This window comes from Capricornis sumatraensis, chromosome 1 (genome assembly GCF_032405125.1).
Source record: "Capricornis sumatraensis isolate serow.1 chromosome 1, serow.2, whole genome shotgun sequence".
Classification (NCBI taxonomy): Eukaryota; Metazoa; Chordata; class Mammalia; order Artiodactyla; family Bovidae; genus Capricornis; species Capricornis sumatraensis.
Genome location: NC_091069.1, coordinates 180,373,378 through 180,391,133, shown reverse-complemented (window position 1 = coordinate 180,391,133; position 17,756 = coordinate 180,373,378). Strand labels below are relative to the sequence as shown.

General features: G+C 40.4%; 1 protein-coding gene across 1 annotated transcript in view; it reads right to left on the bottom strand.

The window, feature by feature from the left end:
* The window catches only part of ATP13A4 (ATPase 13A4), a 92,749-nt gene that overhangs the window by 15,395 nt on the left and 59,598 nt on the right, over positions 1-17,756 (bottom strand). Inside the window, exons 20-27 of the mRNA XM_068968587.1 lie at positions 14,239-14,363; positions 12,634-12,797; positions 11,691-11,813; positions 10,167-10,246; positions 8,217-8,259; positions 6,883-6,992; positions 4,970-5,066; positions 3,663-3,735 (exon numbers count right to left, since the gene is read on the bottom strand). Of these exons, the coding sequence (XP_068824688.1) occupies positions 3,663-3,735; positions 4,970-5,066; positions 6,883-6,992; positions 8,217-8,259; positions 10,167-10,246; positions 11,691-11,813; positions 12,634-12,797; positions 14,239-14,363 (815 nt within the window). The remainder of the gene's footprint in view (positions 1-3,662; positions 3,736-4,969; positions 5,067-6,882; positions 6,993-8,216; positions 8,260-10,166; positions 10,247-11,690; positions 11,814-12,633; positions 12,798-14,238; positions 14,364-17,756) is intronic.

Sequence of the window (17,756 nt, the reverse complement as noted above, 5' to 3'; positions counted from 1 at the left end):
GCCACACTGGGGATGGCGGGCAAGGATGCAGGATATTTTTTGGAGGCAGAGCCAGTAGGAATTGCAGATATATTATATGTAAAGGTGAAGAAAAAAGGAAAATTAAGGATGACTCTGGGTCTTCAATTTTAACAACTTGCTAGATTGTGGTATTATTTTAATAGAAGGTAAATTTCATGAGGAAAACAATTTTTATTTTTTTTTCCACTGAAGTATTTCAATTGCCTACTACAGTAAGTAGTACAAACCAGATACTCAGTAAATATTTAATAATTTGTTGACTCTCAGATCTGATGAAATAAAATGTTCTGTTTGGGCCTCTAAAGTCTCCATACTGTTAAATAGCTAAGATTAGATGCTTAGCAGCTGCATTTCCAGAGCTTGGGATAGACATCAAGGCTAGAGACACAAATTTGGGATTCATCATCATATGGGTGACATTAAATTCATAGAGTTGGTTGAAATCACTTCAGGAGATGGCGTAGATTGAAAAGACAAGAGAACCTAAGAACAAGCAAGCCTTGGAACATTCTGAAAGTCAGAGCACAGGTAGGTGGCTCAGTGGTAAAGAATCTGCCTGCCTATGCAGGGTATGTAGGAGATGAAGGTTTGATCCCTGGGTCAGGAAGATCCCCTGGAATAGAAGATAACAACCTCCTCTCGTATTCTTGCCTGGGAAATTCCATGGACAGAGGAGCCCGGCAGGCTACAGTCCATGGTGTCGCAAAGAGTTGGACATGACTAAGCACGCATAAACACACACACACATACTTAAAGAAGCAGAGAAATGGGGAAAGAAATGGGGAAGCTGTATTCTTTAAAGCGACAGATAATTCAGGAGTAAGTGGCATCACAAAACCCAAGAGAAGAAACCTTTTAAAGAAGGAGAGTGCTGTTGAGAGATTCAAGTACAATGAGGAAAGAGAAGTGATCAGTATTGTTGACAGCAAGGAAGTCCTTGGTGGACTTGACAAGAGCAGTGTTGGGGAAGTGGCTGCAGAGGTGTGGATAGAACACAATAGTTACTCTCCTTGAGTATGTTCTCTGAAAGCAGAGCTTTTGAACAAAATTTTTTAATGATAAGTTGGTGTGATAGCTATTAATATGATGATGAGAAGGTTTTAGTGGAAATAGTGTGAAAGCAAGACCAGGAGCCATGTGGAAGTGGCAGTCTAAGACTGGTACATCTTTTTAAATGAAGTATAGTTGATTTACAGTGTTGTGTTAGCTAGTACAGCAAAGTGGTTCAGTTATACACACACACATACCCATATACTTTTAATATTCTTTTCCATTATAGTTATTATAAGATATTGAGTATAGTTCCCTGTGCTATACAGTAGACCCCTGCTGTTTACCTACTTCACATACAGTAGTGTGTATATTCTGGTATTTTTGAATGCGGACCCTCCCAGCCAGTGGTGGCTAGAGCTGCTCATACAAGACCACAAGAGACAACTGTGGCAAAGTTCAAAAGTCAGCTATTAAACACGGCCATTATTAAAATAAAATTATATTAAAGAGCAAGTAAATAAATGTCTTAAAAACAAAGATAATGAATACTCAAAACTGATAACGTCGTAATGACAGTTCTCTCTGTTCTTGAAGTTAACAATGGAGATTGAACTTAGCCATTACATCATGAACAATTGTTTTTTAATTGAGGAAATATTCTTCCAGTTTTCAAGAATTATTAGTCAAACTAGCAAACGAGATGCTCACATGACTGACGGGATGTGATTAAAGTTTAATCACATGATGATTAAAGTTTCAGCATAAGGCTTTGTTGTTTTGCTCATTCAGGAAAAGAAAAACATCAACCAACTATTGATGGCTGATAAACCATCAATAGTTTGTCATCAACTAAACATCATCAATCATCACATCGGAACTATTTCAGTCATCAATCACAACCATATAGTGACTAAGGATACAAGATTTTGATGAAACTCAGTTAAAGCATTCTGTGAAAATCAACTGGTTAAATGGAATTTGCAAGAAAGAGTAATGTATATTTTATTATTATTTGTTAATTGTTCACTACTTATTTTCCTTTTTAGTAAAGCTTATAGTAAACTTATATGCATGAAAGTGATAGTCCCTCAGTTGTGTCTGATTCTTTGCAACCCCATGGCTGTGTTTAATAGCTGACTTTTGAACTTCGCCACAGTTGGCTCTTGTGGTCTTGTATGAGCAGCTCTATAGTACATGAACTGTAGCCCACCAGGCTACTCTGTCCATGGAATTCTCTAAGCAAGACTACTGGAGTGGGTAGCCATTCCCTTCTCCAGGGGATCTTCCCAAGCCAGGGATCAAACCTCCATCTCCTTTACTGAAGACAGATTCTTTATTGCCTGAGCCTCCAGGGAAGCCCAAACTTATATGCATATGCAAATATGTGTGTGTGTGTGTGTGTGGGTGTGTGGGTGTGTGTGTGTGTGTGGGTATGTGTGTGTGTGTGTATGAAGTGAAGTGAAAGTCACTCAGTCGAGTCCAACTGTTTGCGACACCATGGTCTGTACAGTTCATAGAATGTTCCAGGCCAGAATACTGGAGTGGATAGCCTTTCCCTTCTCCAGGGAATCTTCCCAACCCAGGGATCCAACCCAGGTCTCCCTCATCGCAGGCAGATTCTTAACCGGCTGAGCCACAAGGGAAGCCCAAATATATACATGTATATATACAATTTTTGAAGAGCTGGTTGTTAAATATTTGCCAGGAAACCACTGCCTCCCACCAAGCAACAGCACAGGTTCAACATCCAAATCCATTCCCTTGAATGTTAGAATCTGGCCGATTAAAACAAAATGACAGTAGAATTAGAGATGGCAGTGGACAAATTTGGTCTACTCAACTATTTGGGAAGTTTGACAATAAAGGGGACAACAGTTTATGGTGGATTTGGGGTCATGGAAGAGCTTTCTAAAGAAAGAAGATACAAAAATATATATGTATACACTGCCTGGAACGATCAAGTAGACCAAAGAAAAGTTGATGGTGGAAAAAAAGATTTTTTACAGAAACAAAATCCTTTAGGAGGTAGGGGCAGGTAGGATTAAAAGTACAAGTGGAACTGGTGGCATTCATATGTAACAGAAAAAAGCAGAGAATATGGTCAAGATGATGGTTAGTGGTCAGGTTGGGAAAACAATCCCACATCAGGGACACTGGGGAGACAGTTCATATATTATTGATAGTTGGAGGTGGTGGGTGAGAGTAGCGTAATGGCAAGATTGCATTTAATCTCTGTTCTAAATCCTGAGAGGCTAGGATTGGAAATGGAAACCATGAAAGCCATTTAGCTTCTATAAATTGGGCACATTTGGACCATAACTATACTTAAAAGCACATGGAAGTCAGTGTTCCTGATTTTCAAAGTGCATTTTTTCATTTTAAATGTTTAGCAACCTTTTATAGAAGCTCTATATTTTGTGGAAAACAGTAAAATAACTAGCCAGCTTTTCCTTGGATAACTCTTTCAACACTTAAAACTGACGATTCTGTTTCCTCTTTCTCTCCCTGCAGACTATATCCCTTTGAGAAGAAGTCACGCATCACTGCTGCTATAGCGACTACCTCTCATGGTGGACCAGCCCTGCAGGGAGAGAGGGACACAGGTGCAGGAGAGCATCTCTGAGAAGAAAATTTAAAAGATGTCTTACTTGTTACACCAATAATAGTTGTAATGGCCAGATCCTGGAACAGAAACTGGTAATTTGAAAGGTTGTTTGTCTCCTGAAAATAAAAATGAAAGTGGCTCAAAAGAGTTAGAACCTTCTGGATGAAATGTGATACAAACTGTACTCATTTTCTCATGGCAACATAGGATTTTTAATTAGAAGACCAAGGCGATATGGTCAGGGGCATGGTCATGTCATCAAGAGTACCAAAGACAAGCCCAAGAACTTCTCCCTAATCAGTAGGGGCACCGCTGTGTGCTTTCTGGGCTGGTTCTTTGAGCATCTCTGTCATTCCTTGTTGAGGGGAATACCTCACTCTATTAGATTCATCTCTTCTCTCTGTTCTACTTGTTATCAGAAAGATTGGAGTTTGGTCTGGCACAACAAAATGGACTTTCTAAATGGCAAATGAGAAATGGGGTGATCTTACTTAAATTTCATCAAGGGAAAATAAGAATAACTAAACCCATGATTTGCATTCTTGGGTGTTGTTAGAAAGTCTTGATAAAGCATGCTGATATTCTTAAGAAAGAAATATTCAGGTCTTATTGATTTCAAGGAACTTGCTTCCTTGCCCCCCAACCCCTTAGTGAAAAGGCAATAATGATTATCCATTATCTCTACTTTTAACTCTACTTTTGAGGATAATGAGTTACTGGGATTCTAAAATACGGCCAGATTTCTGTAACCAGCCTCTCCATTTTCAGCCCATTCATCAGTGAAAGGAAAAGGACTTATATAATCTGAAAATAACAGAAGTAAAACCTTCAACCCAGGAGCAAGAGGGTAAGACATAGAGATGAATCTGGATACCTTCAGCAAAAGTGGCATTCCCTTTCTCAGGGTTAGTCAATAGAAGAAGCCTATAGGTTGAGTTCACAAACAGGTATGTCTTTTCTTCTTTGATATTTTGTTAAATAATAAAAGCTATCACAAGATCTATGTACTTTGGGGGATATGATATGCCTATTTTCAAATCCCTATATTCAAGGAATCAGTGATATGCTGCTTTGTACTAACTCATGAAAGTCAATTGCTAAATTTTCAGGAATTTAGTAAGTTAGTTGTGCGTGTTTAGTCATTCAGTCATGTCCGACTGTTTGCGACCCTATGGACCATAGTCCATCAGGCTCCTCTGTCCATGGAATTCTCCAGGCAAAAATACCATCTGAGTCACCAAGGAAGCTTGAAATATCCTATTTGTACTCTTTCTTTAAAAGGCATTGCAGATTGAAAGTGACCACTACTTTTAGCTCTCACTAACCAAGAGACTAGGTCCCAAGTCATACCCAGTAGAGCAGCAGAACACCAACATATTGAATCATGCTGTACAGAGCCATGTACTTAAACATGCAAAATGAGGTGACGAGAGCTGCACGGCCTTCCCTGCATGAGAAAAGAAATGAGAAAGGAATGAAATGAAAATCACAGGAGGAGATGAGGTCAGTTATCCTGTGCTGTTCAGCTGAGCTCAGAAGAAAAAAATCAAAGCCTGATAATTTGATTGTTTGTCTAACAGACTGGACAGTCTTGAGTCAGTGGGAATCAGTGGTCAGTATGCTAGATTTTCAATGAAGACTAATTCCAGTCCAAGGTCCACAGGCCTTTGGTCGAGCTTTGAAGCCCAGATATGGAGTTACTTTTGTCCTGTCTGTAAGCATTATTTCAGCTCCGAATCAGGAGATTTGAGAAATAGTCCCAGAGTTCATAATCATTCACTAATGTGGCTTGGAAGCTCATTTTCCTTCTCTTGGTCACAGTTTCTTCATCTGTGAACTAAGGAATTTAAATAACATTGCAGGTTTGGGAGCTATTTTCATGCTCCAGGTGCTTCAGGGGTTTGGCAAACATCTCATTCAAATTTCATTTGGCAGTCCCAACTTTTTCTAAAACTGAACTAAAATAATATACACACTCAAATAAGGCTTGCATCCAACTTAAAGAGATTGGAATCAATGAGCATGTTCATTTGTGTTACTGTTGATTAATTTGAGTCAATGGTATAAATTTAAACCTTAAAATAGATCATTTGGGGAAAAAAAGAATTTAAATTTACTTCTGGTTGGAATAGTTTCCTGGGATTCCAAAACCTGACCCTCAAATCAGACATTTTCCTGTATCGGGGCTTTGCTGCTATAGCTAATTCCACCTAGAAGGTGGTTTCTCCTCCTCCCTCACCTCCTGAGAAAGGCGCCCCGACACAACCACATCTGAAGAAATTGATTCCATCCACTGAGCTGTCTCGTGACTTTTCACACTGCTCCTGATTTATTTGTGTATGAGTTACTGCCTGGCTTCTTCACCAGAAGAAAGCTTAGTGAGATCAAGGAACGTTTGATTTATTTGCTTCTGGATTCCTAGTGCCTCCAACAGTTCTGGGTACTGAGTCCCTGTTTTATAAATATTTGTCGAGTGCATGAATACATTTGTTAAATAGGGAGGAGCTAGTCAAAACATTATTTTAATGTGGTGGAAAGAGTATGACATTTGTACATAAAACATATCAAAACAAAATTAATTCTAATACAATCTTCAATCTTATATGGCAGTGAGCTTGGCTACATGAAGTTCTCAGAGCCTCAGGTTCTTTGTTTGTAAAAGAATTAGTGACCATCCCTACAATTCCAGGCTGGCTGGCACTTCATAAACTGTAAACACATACTAGTTATAATAACCAAAAGCAGCCACAATGCTCATCATCTCTATTATTCAAACAAAATGCAACAGAAGTACATGTTCTGGGATGGGGGAGGAGAACAAAGCACCAAGGGAAACTGTAGTAGAAGCAGCAAAGATGAATAAATATTCTGGAAACCGGGGATAGGAAGGATATTCCAAAGAAGTTTAAAGACGCAAGAGGAAAGGAAGACAGGTAGGGAGAAGAGGGTTTCTGTAAATCCTCCATTAAGAAAGTATCTAAGGAGATATATTCAAAACAATGCTGAGTATGATTAACATTTTCAAAGCAGCAGCAAGTTCCAGATTCCAATCTTCTAAAAATAATCTATTCAGTGCTTTTCGTTAGAAATGCCACTGCTTTCCCAGGAGGTAAATCCACCCCAAAGTAGAATCTTTGCTTCCTCCCATAAAGCACCCTTTCCACCCAGGGACACACATTTCCCCTGGTTTTTGCAGAATAAAGGGATCTACACCTAAAAGTCAAGAGAGGTTAAAACAGTGCTGGAGGAAAGTACCTACTTACTTGATAAGGTGAGGTACACATTCAATGTTTGGAGTTTTGGAGGTGAAAGGCGAAGCCACAGACGCCTCCTGCTCTGATAAAGAGACGCCCACATGAGCCATTTTCAAAGCCTGAAAGCAAAGAGTCAGCTTATTGTCTACTCACAAACATCTCTCCTGAGGCTGCATAAGAAAGAAAGTCTACAAGCAATAAATGCTGGAGAGGGTGTGGAGAAAAGGGAACCCTCTTACACTGTTGGTGGAAATGCAAACTAGTACAGCCACTATAGAGAACAGTGTGGAGATTCCTTAAAAAATTGCAAATAGAACTGCCTTATGACCCAGCAATCCCACTGCTGGGCATACACACCGAGGAAACTAGAATTGAAAGAGACACGTGTACCCCAGTGTTCATCACAGCACTGTTTATAATAGCCAGGACATGGAAGCCACCTAGATGTCCTTCAGCAGATGAATGGATAAGAAAGCTGTGGTACACATACACAGTGGAGTATTACTCAGCCATTAAAAAGAATACATTTGAATCAGTTCTAATGAGGTGGATGAAACTGGAGCTGATTATACAGAGTGAAGTAAGCCAGAAAGAAAAACACCAATACAGTATACTAACGCATATATATGGAATTTAGAAAGATGGTAACGATAACCCTGTATGTGAGACAGCAAAAGAGACACAGATGTATAGAACAATCTTTTGGACTCTGTGGGAGAGGGCGAGGGTGGGATGATTTGGGAGAATGGCATTGAAACATGTATAATATCATATATGAAATGAATCGCCAGTCCAGGTTCGATGCAGGATACTGGATGCTTGGGGCTGGTGCACTGAGATGACCCAGAGGGATGGTACTGGGAGGGAGGTGGGAAGGGGGTTCAGGATGGGGAACACATGTACACCCGTGGAGGATTCATGTTGATGTATGGCAAAACCAATACAATATTATAAAGTAATTAACCTCCAATTAAAATAAATAAATTTATATATATTTTTAAAAAAAAGAAAGGCGAGTTAATCTTGCCACAAGGTGGCTTGTAGGCCCAGGCTCTGGCCAGAAGATGATTATACTTTGCTCTGCCTACCACATAGGAAAGAGATGTCACTCCGACACCTAGCCAAAGAAATTCAGAATCCAGAGCCAAATTCTACCCATTCCGTCCATACTGGTCATTGAGTCATTGTGTGGCTCTGGTCTAAACCTTCCGAAATCCTTCCCATCAGTTTCACCATCAAGAGGAATGGAGATGGTACATAACCCCAGAGATGCTATCTCTTCCTGGGCTTGGAGCAAATACAGTTGAGGGCAAGATGCTGGCCCCACACTGGCAGCTACTTACCCCACAGTCATTGGCTCCATCACCACACATACCTACAAAGTAACTAAAAGGGAACAAAGTGTCAATTGTAGAGGAGATCAAAGCAATCTTACCTACTAATTGTTCTAATTAAAAAGATAAAATAAGCTTTATTACTTAAGACCCAAACTTATTATTTATTTTAAGGGAGTTTCCCTAACAGTCTGGTTTGACCAAAAGTAGAGTTTGACTCAGCATTTCCTGAAATGGATTAAGAAAACCAACATGGCCGTCCTAAGTCCAGGTGCTTCAAGGAGACCCTGCACTTCACTATCTAGGAGGCAACTCTGTCAGCTGTAAAATAGGAAGTTCATCATTATATGACAGCATGGCATGGTGGGAGGCGCACAGGATTTGAAACCAGGAGATCTAGATCTTTAACACTGATCACTTTCCATTTTGACTCTCATTCATCTCCCCTACAAAGCATTACAAGTATTCAGTGAGGTGGGGCATTCTAAAATGATAAATAAAAAATAGTTGTTAGCAACGTTTAGTCACTGGAGAGGAAATCCACTGTGTCAGCAGTCACTTGAGTGACTCAAAAATGGGCTGCCAGGATCAAAAGCTGAAGAAACAAAATCTATCTCTATTTCAGGATAGATTTTCAAAGCTGAACAGATACTGCTATCTTGAGTTGTTGATGAAGATAGTCTGCTTTTTAAGGCAGGAGCAATCTGACAGTGTTTGCGTAATTTGCTGTACTTCTCTTCCACACTGCTACTTAAGACAACGAGTTTACTGCAGAGGTTTTCAGCCATGTTCAGAAGAGAGGACTGTTTGCCCTTTCAGTGACTGAATCAAGTGAATAGGAGCTGGAGTTGCATGGGTGTGGTCCAGTACCAGAGGTAGAGAAAGCCTCAGAGACTCAATGGAGTTCCAGTAACAGGAAATAAAGGATCCCAAATGATGGGATTCTGTTAGTGGAGATACTTTGTATTAAGAATATCTTTCTAATTTAGGATGGATAGGATTCTTTGCATAAGAATGCTTTAATATTTCAGGGTTATGTGAATCTCTCTCTTGTTATAGGAGTCCCCCATATATTATAACTATAAAAATAATTTGTAAAAATAAAGTGTACATTTTCATTGTACCTTCAGGAGTCAAGTTCAAAGGACCTTTCCAGAGTTACTTCTTGTGCCCCCTATGTTCTAGTTCAGTGGGATTCTCAACTCTGGATGCAAAATTGACTTATGAAAGGAATTTTTTTAAAGTGCTGATGTCCAAGCACCCATAGGAGTAACTGAATCAAAATCTCCAGACTGTGGTGTCTTGGTATTGCTAATTTTTCAAAGCTCCTGAGGTGACTGTCATGAGTAGCCACATTAAGAACCCTGCCCTGGACTTCCTTGGTGGTCCAGAGCTAAGACTCTGCACTCCCAACGCAGGGGACCTGGGTTAGATCCATGGTCAGGGAACTAGAACCCATAGGCTGCAACGAAGACCGAAGATCCTGTGTGCTACAACTAAGACCTGGCCCAGCCAAATATATACATGTTTAACATATAAAAATAAAAGAGGAGGGGACATATGTATACCTATGGCTGATTCATGTTGATTTTTGGCAGTGAAAGTGAAAGTCGCTCAGTCGTGTCCAACTCTTTGCGACCCTATGGACTATTCAGCCCGTGGAATTCTCCAGGCCAGAATACTGGAGTGTGCAGCCTTTCCCTTCTCCAGGGGATGTTCCCAACCCAGAGATCCAACCCAGGTCTCCCTCATTGCAGGCAGATTCTTTACCAGCTGAGCCACAAGGGAAGCCAATTCTGTAAAGCGGTTATACTTCAATTAAAAATATTAATAAATTTAAAAGAAATTATAAAACAAACAAACACTGCCTTAAACAGCTGAGTGACTTCCTGTACTTCTTACTTTCCCCCGGTTATGCCTGTATGCACTTAACACGACCTGAATTAGTAAAGAACCTACTCTAGTTTCTGAAATTCTTCCACCAGACTGGATTTCTGCCCTGGAGACATTCTTGCAAAGATGGTTCCATTCATCAGTATCTGGAAAAAAACGCAAAAGGGAAAATTTTTAATCATGCCAGCTGGTCATACCTGAAATAACTGATAGCATTCAGAACACTGACTGGTTAATGATATCCATGAGTGAGAAAACAGTGTTTCTAAGAAGTCCTCCTTCGGATTTTAAGACAGATATTGAGACTTTGGTCATCAGGTTAGCAATCAGGAAGACTAAAATCAGTAAAGATGACTACTTAATAGACAGAGTTGATGAAAACAATGACCTACAAGAATTTAACTCAGCTGCCATGGAGATTGCGGTCCTGAAAAACCTGGAGCTTAATAGAACCTTAAACCAGCAGAGTATGAGAAACTGCAAGATAAAATGAGGTCAGGATCCCAAAAGAAGGAAAGGAGGTAACTGCTTTTTGGAAAAGTCGTTTGACTCTAGCGGGAAAACCACCTAGTGATGAGAGAGTGATTATCTGTAGCCTTTGACTTAACCGTACTATCTGGGCTTGACCAGTTGTGAAACTCAGCTGATGTCTCCAGCCTAATTTGGGCTATGAAACATTAATTGATTGTTGTATAAAAACCTCTACCAGTTCCATCAACCTGAGCCCCATCTGACAGAGTCTAAATTCTTCTGTTACAGCTGTATGCTCCCTGCTCTTCTTGGCAGTAACCTCAGCTTAGAGTTCGCTCAGCTTTAAGTCTTCATTCTTTTTTTCTTAAACAGTACCCAAGATAATGAGCAATTGAATGCAAATAAATCATTTTGCTTTACTATGAACATAATCCTCCTCTAGTTTGTTCAGATGTTTTATATATATGACTTACCAGCCCCCACTATGGGTTTAAGTTTGACACTCTTTTGTATAGAGATTCTCTATCAAAAGCCTAGTGGAATTCCTCTATCTTTGGTCTGCCCTTGCTGTGTTGCTTCAGTTGTGTCTGACTCTGTGCAACCCCATGGACTATAGCCCATCAGGCTCCTCTGTCCGTGGGATTCGCCAGGCAACAATACTGGAGTGGGTTGCCATTTCCTTCTCCAGGAGACCCTCCTGATCCAGGGATTGAACTCACCCCTCTTAAGTCTCCTGCATTGGCAGGAGGGTTCTTTACCCCTAGTACCATCTGGGAAGCCCCATCCTTGGCCTGCCTTCCTGTATAATTGCTGGATTCCACTATACTGTGAGCCCCCCTCAATAGTGGCAATATAGTGACAGCTACCTCAAAGCAATCTTATCACTTGAGAAGTTACTAATGCTTTAATCCTACAGTTGATGGATAACTGGTTAATCAAGTTTACTTATTTGAAATCTAGCAGGAAATTAAACAGGGACCTCTGCAAAACTATCTGCTTTCCTTATAATACATTCTATAGTTATATCTAACCTAGTTAAAGGTTTGAAATTACTTACTATCGTGCTCTTTGACATTGTTAACATCTTTACCAGGAGATAGGTACCATCTTAGAACTTACCTTTGGCAGTAGGCTACTGAAATGTTGACTTATAACCTGGAAAGATTTTCCGTTTAGAGCAAAATGGTAACTTCCTTCTTTGCTATTATCAGAGATTTCTTCCCTGATATTAATGTAATTGTCCTGTAAAGCAAGACACAGTTATTTTAGACTTGATAAGGTGGTTAGGATCACAAGCATATCTAAGCAAAGGCAACTATGACAGTCTGGGGTCTCTCTTTTAAAGTCACACTCCAGCCTTAATTCCTCAGAGAAGCACTTTCTCTTTGCTGGATCAACCTTTGCTCATCAACGGCCTCTAGTGAACAGAAGGATAACACTCATGTCCTGTTTGCATCCTGATTTGATCTCGGTGAGTCCCAGAGAAAAGCACATTTCACACATTTTAAGTGTAAAATATGAAAGCATTGCAGCTTAATAAATCTCTTCCTGAAGGGAAAACTTTCCTTTTTTTTTTTTTTTTTGCTAGCAGAATTAATATTGTTTCACAAGGGGACAATAAAGATAGGATACTGACAAGATTGGGGATAAAGGAATAAACTTTTTTCCCCCATCTTGAAGACATGGTCTGATTTTCCAGTGCACACAGCAGTGTCTCTCCCAGGGACTAAATCCACTTTGAACTCAATGGGATAGCTGGCAAGCAAGGGCGAAAAGGGAAATTAGATTTGCAGTCTCACTTACTATATTCTTTCTAAAGACTTTTTAAAGTTTAACAGAATGTATTATTTCCACATCCTGGAAACCACCACACTTTAAAACTCAGTATGAATGGTATGGAAAAGTGATATAGTTGAGTGCTTTGAACTGCATACATGTTAGACATCTGAAGAAGTATGTTGACCCCAGGTCACCCGTACACCTCTGCCAGTCAAAGCTGCTCAGTAGCCAACACTGTGTGATGAGTTAGATAATATGGCAGAAGGTCTGATTTTCGGTATACCTGATTCCTGTATGCAGTATGTTTCTTCTCTTCTAGTAGTTTCCAAGAAATAGATGCTGATGAGGACCCAGTTGTTTCATTTGCTTCAATGAGAATGACTTTCTGGCTTTCAGAAACCATCCCAGACTTTCTGGCCACTGTTATTGCAGTCTGCAGATTGTCACCTAGAAAGGAAGAGTACCCCAAAATGGGATTGAAGAGACAGAACCAATTCATGCAGAGCCTGGAAAACTATGTGTAAATACTTATCAACTGTGTAAAACTATATATAAAATGATGTGTAAACATGAAAATACATAACTGAATCACTGCTGTACACCTGAATCTAACACAACATTGCAAAGTCAACAATAGTCCAATAAAAACTTTCAAAGAAAGACTCTAACCCAAACTTCCTATACCTAGGCAAGACACATTCCCTTGTCAAAGCCAAGAAAGATATTTCAGGGTATATAATAAATCAGAAAGCATATCTCCCTTTCACCTCATCCAAAGACAACTCTTCAGAAAAATTACAACCAAGCAAGGGAAGAAGCAGGACAGAAAATTTCAATATGAGGAAACAGGTGAAGAGGGAAGGTTGTGAGCCATGAGTTCTCACTTCTACATAAATCTAACTGGTTAAAAATAATTATGAGAATGCATACAATAATTTTACATAAAAATTTTGAAATAGAAGCGCCATAACAGAAGCGGAATTCTAGTAAGTAGTAAATTAACTCAGCAACATCTAGAAGTTGGACTGAGGGGCTCAGAAAGGAGAGGGTAAAAGTGATCCAAAAATCTCTTGGTTTGGAGGGGTGGGTAGCGGAGGTACCATAGGGGAGGTGAATGTACACTTGAGTCCCCAACATAGAACTGAGTTCAAGGGCAATAGGGTGGAGAGAGAATTCTTTGGTGGGGAAAGACTATATCTTGGTGCCACAATTCATAGAGCTAAATGCATCTGACTTTGAGAGCAGAGAAAGGGAAGGCAACACACACTCAAAAAACATAAATAATTAAGGAACTCATTGACTCTCCACTCAGAAGCATTCATTAAGAAATTTTACACATTTCTCTTGTGTGATCCTTTCTCATCATTCCCTTGTTTGTGATTTGGGGTTTGAGAGTGAGACTAGAGGGACATTTCATAATTTCCAGAATCATAGATCTCATTTGATGGGCCTTCAGCATAGTGTACAGACCACGCTGACTAAGCATTCTTCTTCTCTGAATATTTAACAATGAAATCAGCATCTCTGCGTGGCTTAAGTCTTCTTATTCAAGTGTTATTTCGAAAGTCCCCTTTCAGAAAGAGCACCTCATCTAAAGTAGCCGGTCAGACACACTTAACCACATCAGCTGTTCTGTTTTACGTAGCTTATAACACTTATTGTTAGCTGTTTGTTTGGTTTGATTGATTGACTGATTTTCTATCTTCACCCATGTGAATGAAAGCTCAGTGAGAATAGTAACTTTGCCTTTTTTGTTGCCCATCTCCAGCATCTAGAATGGTGCCTGGCCCATATTAGGGAGTCAAAAAGATATGCTACTTTTTGAGAGAACTATGTCTGTTTCTGAATCACATTCTTCCTGTTTTCACACACGCATTTCGTTCTATACCTGTGATCATCACAGTCCTTATCCGGGCTGAGATAAGCTCTTCAAGGACAGGTTTCGTCTCTTCTTTCAGTCGATTCTCCAAGATCAGCAGTCCCAGAAATATCAGGTCTGATTCTACCTGGTCCCTGGAAGTATATGAATGACTGAACAGAAATCGCCCATTATAGTCTTTCTTACAGGAAGCAAAACAAAAACAATGACAGATATCTTCCTCTCAGAGTGGTCCCTACTCACTCATTCATGCACCATTGCTGAGGCCCTGAATATGTGCAGGAACCTTCCAGAAAAAAGACAAGAGAGAGCACAAGGATATGGAGACATTTGCTCTGATGGAATTGAGAGGAAGAGAGGGTGCTTATTCGGTACATGATTCACTTTAATCTTGGTAGAGAATGAATAAAATAACCACAAAATTGTCTTCCATCTGATGGCGTGATTTTTGTCACCTCACCTGTTAGCAACCACCAGAGAAGTTCTAGCTCCAGTACAAAACATCATGAAAACTAAAGCAGCACAGAAAAATAAAATAAAACACTAGTTTCTCTAGAAATCAAAGCTATCATCAATACTGTTTTGGTCCCGAGAGGCATGAGGCCATAGTCTTAAAAAGAGCCCTTCTTTTGAAACCAAGCTTCTCTCTCTCTCTCCCTTTCTCTGTGTGTGTGTGTCTAGCTCTCAGTGGGTAGCATTGCTCTTCTACATAAAGCATGACTGTTTCTGTAAACAAATGAATTCTCTGAGGCTCCTGCCCATCACAAGAACATTTCCAAGACATTCCACAGGACTAATTACAGGGGAGTACATCTGGGGTTGGGGTTTCAGTGATTCTTCCATGATTCATTTATCTGAGACCCAGATATGTCTAGCAGACACAAGAGCAAGGCACTAGCACCTCTCAAGTCTGGCCCAAGTACAGATGAACGCAGAAGAACTAAACTGCCTTGCTTGCTGTGTGTGTCTCGATGCTGGGCCTCACTTCAACCAGCAGCCCAAACTAGAATGAGGGACACTCCCCAGGCCACTGCTAACATCTCTACAGGAGTGGCAGGAAGTAGATATAACTTGAACTACTCACCTCAAAGCTGGCTCAGAGAGATAGCACTCCCTATCCTTCTGAACCTAGCATTTAAATCTCTCCATAATCTGAGTCCAAAAGATCTTTCCAGCTTCATCTATCACTAAATTCTTCATCCACCCCAAATTCCAGCCAAGTTAGACCATGGGTATGTGTGTACACAACCATCTTTAAACATTTGCTCTAGACTGCCAGAAGACATTTCTTCTTACTTCATAGAAAAGGTTATAAGTTCCCTGTGATCTGCCATGGAAACCCTTCTTATATTTTGCAATCAAACTCCCATGCACCTCCCATGAAGACGTCCCCAAATAGAAATAATTTCAGCCTCAACCTATTACTTCTACGTTCAGCTCGTATTTTATTGGTCATTCTTTGCTATTTGATCTATCTCTCTGTCTCTGATCCTTAACAGTAAACTTGCTTGGTTCAATGACAAGTTCAACAACACCCATGTGGTGCCCAGCACAGAGGATGTGTTCAGCAAGTATTTGCCAGTTGAAATGCCCTACTGCCTAGTGTAACTGTTTTTCCTAGACATCCCTGGAAAATTCATTTCCTCTTTCAGAAATTCTACTGCCAGAGTGTTCTCATGGGAACTGAAGCCAGAAAATCTGTCAGATCAATAACCAGTTAGTGGACACCTAAATAAATGTAAGAACGTTTCTGGTGGCTCAGTGGTAGAGTCTGCCTGCCAATGCAGGAAGCGTGGGTTGGATTGCTGGGTCAGCAAGATCCCCTGGAGAAGGAAATGGCATCCCACTCCAGTATTCTTGCCTGGAAAATCCCATAGATGAAAGAGCCTGGTGGGCTACAGTCCATGGGGTTACAAAAGAGTCAGACATGACTTAGTGACTAAACAATAACAACGAAATAAATGCAAGGAATGGGGCTCAGAAAAGAGGAAGAGAATATACAGGGGTTATAGTAGTTCCTAACTCCAGAAACTTGACATTCAACTTGGAAGGACAAGATTAATCCTGATCACTTTGATTATATGGAAAGCTGGGGAAAGCATCGTGATCATGTACAAGTAAGAGTTCTCTGGTGTCACAGAGGAGGGTGTAATCATTTCTGGGTGGAATGACTAGAGAAGCCTTCCTAGAGGAGGTGATATTTAAGCTGCTTTTTGAAGGATAATGTAGTTGATGCCTAACTGAGGTCCTCCAATCTTTCTAGCAGTTTTCATACACAGGCATCAGGTTTTAGATATTTTCAGAGATCACTGACATGGTCCAACCACAAGGCACCAGGCACCAAGAAAATGGCTGCAGTGTCAAGATCTGACAAAGTCTGCAGCCCACTTCGGCAGTTATTTTCCTGGTTCCTCTGGTACATGGGTTGAGGGCACAATAATCAGGAGACCAGCATTCCAATCCGAGCTCTGAGGCTACCCTGCTGTGTTACCATGGGCAAATCACTTTCTTTGCCTGGCAATTTATCTCTACTTTTTCAAAAGCAGGTGGTGAAAATAACGAATCTGCAAAGTCTCTCCTAGCTCAAGTGCGGCACAATTCTTCTTTTCATTCAATGTGATCTAGAAAATGAGATGAGGAGAAGACATAGTCCCTTGAAGGGGCTCACACTCTGTAACTTGGAATGGCATGCTATCTTTTCCTGTTTCCTGCACAAACGTTGTACCTCCTCCGGAAGCACCTAGAAATAATGAAGAATAGGGAGTGTAATACAAAGGAGCATTGTCACTCCTGTGATTACACTTCATGTTCTTAAAATCCGTGTGATTTTTTTAAAAATGAAATAGATATAAAGAAAGCCAGGAACCATCATAGAAATTATGATATCAGTGCTGGAAGCACTCTGAGTAAACACACACACCAGAAAGAATGTTCTGCTCTAATCACGGATTAGGGCAAATTTCTAATTAGGTAAATTGACTTTGCCAGAAGTAGATATGGTGGTGATGCAGCTTTAACACAAGATGGGCCAAATGACGACCAAGGGTCAGATTCTACCAGTGAACTTGGATATAGACCTTACCAGATTTTGGAAAGTTGGAATTTCAGTGCTGTGGGCTATGTACTCTCCTGTCTGCTGCTGCCCTCACCAACCGCCCCTCCCAACCATGTGTCCCTGCTGTGAGTGCTTTGTTATATTCACAAGCTCCAAAGTCATGAATCTGAAACTTGATACACAAATATTTCATCATAGTAATCAGAAGCAGCAGCGCCTCAGCCAGAACCTTGATATATATGTGTCAAAAGACTCTCAGGAAACAAAGCTCCATTCCCAATTCTGCACATCCCCGACCCAGGTATCCTCTTCTTTAAACTGACATTCAGTCTCAAGTTCACTTCTAGCTCTCTAACCTGAGTGACCTGGGTTGGTTAAATTACAGCAAAGATCCAGAGCTGTAATAGCCAAAGTTTTAAGGGTCACAGTAAGCTGGCCCACTGTCCTTGGGCCAATAAGTCCAGGGAGTCAA